The sequence below is a fragment of the Capra hircus genome, chromosome 20, assembly GCF_001704415.2.
Source record: "Capra hircus breed San Clemente chromosome 20, ASM170441v1, whole genome shotgun sequence".
In the NCBI taxonomy this organism is placed as follows: Eukaryota; Metazoa; Chordata; class Mammalia; order Artiodactyla; family Bovidae; genus Capra; species Capra hircus.
This window is the reverse complement of record NC_030827.1, coordinates 67,685,721-67,690,694: the sequence shown is the minus strand read 5'-3', so window position 1 is coordinate 67,690,694 and position 4,974 is coordinate 67,685,721. Positions and strand designations below refer to the sequence as shown.

The following is a 4,974-nucleotide window of genomic DNA, read 5'->3' as shown; positions in this document are numbered from 1 at the left end:
AGCTTCAACCGCAGAGCGTGTACAAGCAAGGACAGGGATGCCGGCATTTGGAGAGGAACACAGACTGCTTTCTTGGAAGTGGCGGGGGGTGGGGGGTGGGGGTGGGTGGGGGTGGGTGCTGTTTTCAGTTGCAATTTCCATCCGAAGATTTAGGAAGGAGCTGATAGGGCCTGGGACGTCTCCTTAATGCATGCAGTTCTTGTATGGGACGCTAAGAATTCGGACTTCCTAACCAGACGTCGAGAAGCGACGTCTGAGGCTTCCGAGCAAGGTAACCCATGGCAACAAGCTGGGATCATCAAAAGATTCTGGTGGCAGCGGATATCGGGGAAAACTTCGATTCAAACAAGAGGATGAGGACTTGGGTGTATCCGGGAATTGCTGTAAAGTGAAGATTTTCTCTTTTTTTCCCTTTGCAAGATATTTTAATAACATTTGTTAGCAGCCGGCCACTGCCCAGGATTCGGCCAAGCGCTGCGCTTGGCAGGGCTTCCGGAGTGGGGGTGGGGGTGGGGAAGAGGCCGAGGAGCGCGGGGCCGGACGGCAAGTGGACACGGAAGGCGGGGGAGCTGTGAGAAGAGAGACGTCTGGGAAGAAGGACTGGTCAGCGGTGACGACGACAACGTCTAACGAGGCGAACCGCCCCCTCAGGCGCGCCCGCGGCGGCAGGAAGAACTGCTCGGGGTCCGCCCGGCGCGCGGGGGCCGCCGGAAGACGTAGTCCTCGAGTCTCCGCCTGGGCCCGGTTGCACTCTGACGGAGCGCGCCGCTCCAGTTAAAACTTGCGCACCGGCCCGTCAGCGTGCGGGGTCCTTCAGCGCCGGGAGGCGCCTGCAGTGACGTCACCTCAGGTCACCTCCCCCTCGGCGAAGGTTTTAGGTGTCTATCGAAAGCCGTCTACACAGCAAGCCCGCAAAGGAAGACTAAACGCTACGCGGCGGAAGAGGGGGCCCGTCCGACGCCTCTCCGCCGTGCGCTGTTTCCCCGGGGCGTGTGTCCCCGCCGCCGCGGCGCAGCCCCGCTCCCCGTTTTCTCTCAGGCGGCGCGGCGGGCAGCCCCGCGCCGCGGCGTGGGGGCGGGGCGAGCCGGGGCGGGGCGGGGTCCTGGCTCGGAGGCGTCGCACGCTCGGGGGGCCGCGCCGGGTGTACCGTTTCTGTCTGCAGCGCCTGAGGTGGCTCTGGCTCGGAGAGCCGCTCACCCGGCTCCACGGGGACCTCGGTGCACGGATGGACCCGCCCGGACCCGGCGGGAAGCGGCCCGGGAGGGCCAGGCGGCCCCGGCGGCGTCAGCAGAGGCAGGACGGGGCCGAGGCCGCCGGCCCCTGAGGCGCGCGGGCTCTGCGGGCCCGGCGGCGGCACCATGATGCCGGGCGAGACCCATTCGGCGGCGCCGGGGACGGCGGCGGACCTCTCGCGCTGTCAGGGCTGCGCCTCTCTGCAGCAGGTGAGGCGTCTGCCCCTCAGGCCGAGGGCGCTGAGGGGCTGGGCCGGGCCGTGCGGGGCGCGGGGCGGGGGTGGGGGTGCGGGTGGGCCTCGGGCGGAAGCACCCCTCCCCCTCCCCGTACTGGGAAAGGCTAGGGCTTCTCTGGTGGCTCAGCTGGTGAAGAATTCGCCTGCAATGCAGGGAGAGACCCTGGTTCGATTCCTGGGTCGGGAAGATCCCCTGGAGGAGGGAAAGGCTACCCACTCCAGTATTCTTGGACTGCGCTGGTGGCTCAGCTGCTAAAGAATCCGCCCGCAATGCGGGAGACCAGGGTTCGATCCCTGGGTCGGGAAGATCCCCTGGAGAAGGGAAAGGCTACCCATTACAGTATTCTGGCCTGGAGAATCCCATGGACACAGGAGCCTGGCAGGCTACAGTCCATGGGCTTGCAAGAGTTGAACATGTTTTAGTGACTTTTCGCTGCGTTCTTCAGGCTTGGAATCTGGGATTCATTTCCTAGGTGCAGCGCTGGTGGAGGGGTGGGGGGGCCCCCCGGGGTTGCCTTCTCCAATCCCGGTGTTTCCCCCAAGGCTGACTCCGAGGGAGATGAGTGGTGGTCAGAATGCCAAGGAAAGCTAATCTCTCCCAGGAGAAGGTGGTTGTTTTTTTACTGTGCTGGCCAGTCCTTCCGTATTTCTTGCTTGTGGGGGTGGTGGGGGCGTGTGCTCATGTGGCCTGCGGGTTGGCCAGGAGGGTCATTCGTCCCCCGAAGGCACGTGGACGCTGCAGGTCTCTGAAGTGTAGCATGGAGTGTGCGCGCCCCCGGCAGAAGAGGAGCCGCTGCCAGCGTCAGCCTCAGGCCCTGAGGAGCGCCCCTCCCCAGCTGGACTTCTCGCAGCCATCTGATGTCAGGAGTCTCTCTTTTTGCTTCTGTCATCAGTGTTGTTCGGCGGTGAAGTAGCGCTGTGCTCCGCCTGTGTCTGTGTGCGCAGTCGCGTCCAGCTCTGTGTGACCCCACGGGCTGTACGTGTAGCCCTCCAGGCTCCTCTCTCTGTCCATGGGATTTTGTTTTTTCCAGGCAGGAATATGCTGGAGGGGGTTGCCAGTTCCTTCTCCAGGGGGTCTTCCCAACCCAGGGGTCGAATTTGCGGCTCCCGCATTTGGCAGGTGGAGTTTTTACCATCAGAGCTGGCAGAGCCTCTGGTTGTAGTCCAGCGTGGTACTGACGTGTTATTGAATTACTCCTGTTGTACCCGGTGTTCTGGGCACCAGGGACATAGTGGTGAATAACGCAGTGGTGACCAGAGCGTCTTGCAGATGAGCTGTGTGTGTGAACGTGAGACTTCAGAAGGCTTGAAGTGTTAGGAAAATAAGGGAGGAGTTGGAGTGGTGGTGTTTTCTCCACTGGGGGCTGCCGGGAGGGCAGGTTGCTCTTGAGCTGATGACATTCGGACACGTGAATGGTGAGAAGCAGACTGGATAGGTGTGGGAGGAGCTTCCTAGGTAGAAAGTCTAACAGGTGATCGGGTTTGGGGGTGAAAAGGAGCGAGGCGTCTGAGGAACCGGAGGAGCTCCTGCTGGGGCAGAGGCAGAGCTCTGTGAAGGCAGGGAGGAGTGTAGGCCCCGAGGCCATCAGAGAAGCTGAGGGTTTGGGGCTTTGTTTTTCTAACAGCATCATCTATGAGCTGATCCCAAACATTTTAAGGGCTGGGAGCAGGGAGGAGAGAAGAAAGTCCTGCCCTGGCACTCTGAAATAGAGGGGAAACAAATGGGAAAGTCACTGTCTGAGCTGAGATGTCTCATGGAGGCATTCATAGTGTGCTTTTGTTTTCCCCTCAAAACCCAGGTCCATGAGGGAAATTCTCTTGAATCGTTTGTAAGTTGTATTTATTCTCTGGGCTGTTTATTCACTCAGCAAATGTTTTTTGATCCCCTGCTGTGTTTTAGGAAGTGCAGTTACAGCAGTGGGTGAAAAGGCAAGTATTCTTCATCTCAGAGCCTCTGTGTTAGGAGGTGGGGGGAGGAGATAGTCAACAGGTTATGTGAGAAGGTAATAAATGTGCTGGAAATGAATTGAGCAGAGAAAGGGAGAGGAATAAAAGGCTGAGGAAAGGGCCAGTGTCTGGTAGAATTTAAGTAGGGAGTCCTGGAGGCTTCAGGGAGGTTGTCTTTGGGCAGAGAGGGTGAGGATAAGCTCTGGAGACGTCTTTGGAGAGGAGCACCCCAGACGGCCGAGAGGTTGCTGTGGTGGCCAGTCGCTCGTGTGCTTGGGAAGACGTGGAGGCACGGCAGCTGGGGTGGAGCGCGCGCTGGGATCTTGGTGGGTTTGGGGCCGTCCTGGCCGGGTGACTTATAAGCGACAGGGATTCACTCCTCACAGTCACGGCGGCGGGCAAGCCCAGGATCCAGGGGCTGGCGGGTCTGCTCTCCGGTGAGAGCGGCACTCCTGGTTCGTGATTCCTGCTGCGCCCTCACTTGGCAGCTCTAGGGTCTCCTTCATGAGACCACAGATCCCATCCCCGAAGGCTGTGCCGTTCTGGCCTGTTCACCCAGCGGAGGACTGCCCTGCTGTGCCTGTCCTGTAGCTGACTATACGTCAGTGTATGAATTTGGTGGGGGGCACAGCGACCTACGGAATTTGATGAAGTTAGAGGAGAGGCTGACGGGGGATGCCCTTCGAGTCCGTTGTAAGGATGTTGGCTCTTCTTCTGAAAGGACAGTGAGTCACAGGTTTTTCTGTAGGACAACGAGTGTAAATAACAGTGTCCAGTCATGGGTCCGAATCTCCTTCAAAGACCTGGTCTTCGTTCAGAGTAGCAACTGCGTCCTCCTGGTGGCTTGGCCAGAAACTAGATGTCTCCCTTGGTTCCTTGCTTTTCTCTCACACCCTGCATCCAGCCCATCAGCTTACTGTCTTCTCCTGGTCCACCCGTTTCTCCCTGTCCCCACTGCGTACCCCCTCGTGTGAACCTCTGTGATCTCTGACCCAGAGGCTGTTGCAGTCACCTCCTGGGCACCTCCCTCCTTCCTGCTGCGCCACATTCTTCTGTTGGTTCTCGAGCCAGCCAGCAGCCGTAGGGGTCATCCTGTGAGGTCTCTAAGTACAGGAGTCTGCGGCAGGATCATAAATAGTTAGGTGTTGTGGTCTCAGCCTGTAGTGTAGAGACACCCACGGGTAGCACTGGAGGGCTGGATGTGGTTATGCTCGGAGGAACCCTAGTTTGTGGGATGGAACGGGCACTGAAGTGTGGACTGAAGCCCTGAGGGGTTTCAGCTGTGTTCACGTCTGGTTGTGGAGCCTCCAGGTACCACAGGCCCTTCTGGGGAAAAAGCGAAGCGGCCATGTCAGATGGGCTCTGAGTTCACGGTGAGAATCTTGGTTGGGGAGAAGCGGGGACAGGAGAGTGGAGGAGGGTGTTCGTCCACGCCTGCTGGTCACTAAGGTGGGTGTGGGGTCATGAGGCCAGGAGCAGCAGACAGACAGAGGTAAAGAGGATGCGTGGGGGAGATCAGGATGGGGAGACCAGAGGGTGAGGACAGGCATTTGCCAGTC

General features: G+C 59.5%; 1 protein-coding gene across 2 annotated transcripts in view; it reads left to right on the top strand.

Annotated features, from left to right (window-relative positions):
- Positions 1,124 to 4,974, top strand: part of ICE1 (interactor of little elongation complex ELL subunit 1) — a 70,558-nt gene continuing 66,707 nt past the window's right edge. For both annotated transcript variants that reach the window (XM_018065602.1, XM_018065601.1), the window contains exon 1: positions 1,124 to 1,442. In XM_018065602.1, coding sequence (XP_017921091.1) covers positions 1,359 to 1,442 — 84 coding nt within the window. In that variant the 5' untranslated portion in view covers positions 1,124 to 1,358. The remainder of the gene's footprint in view (positions 1,443 to 4,974) is intronic.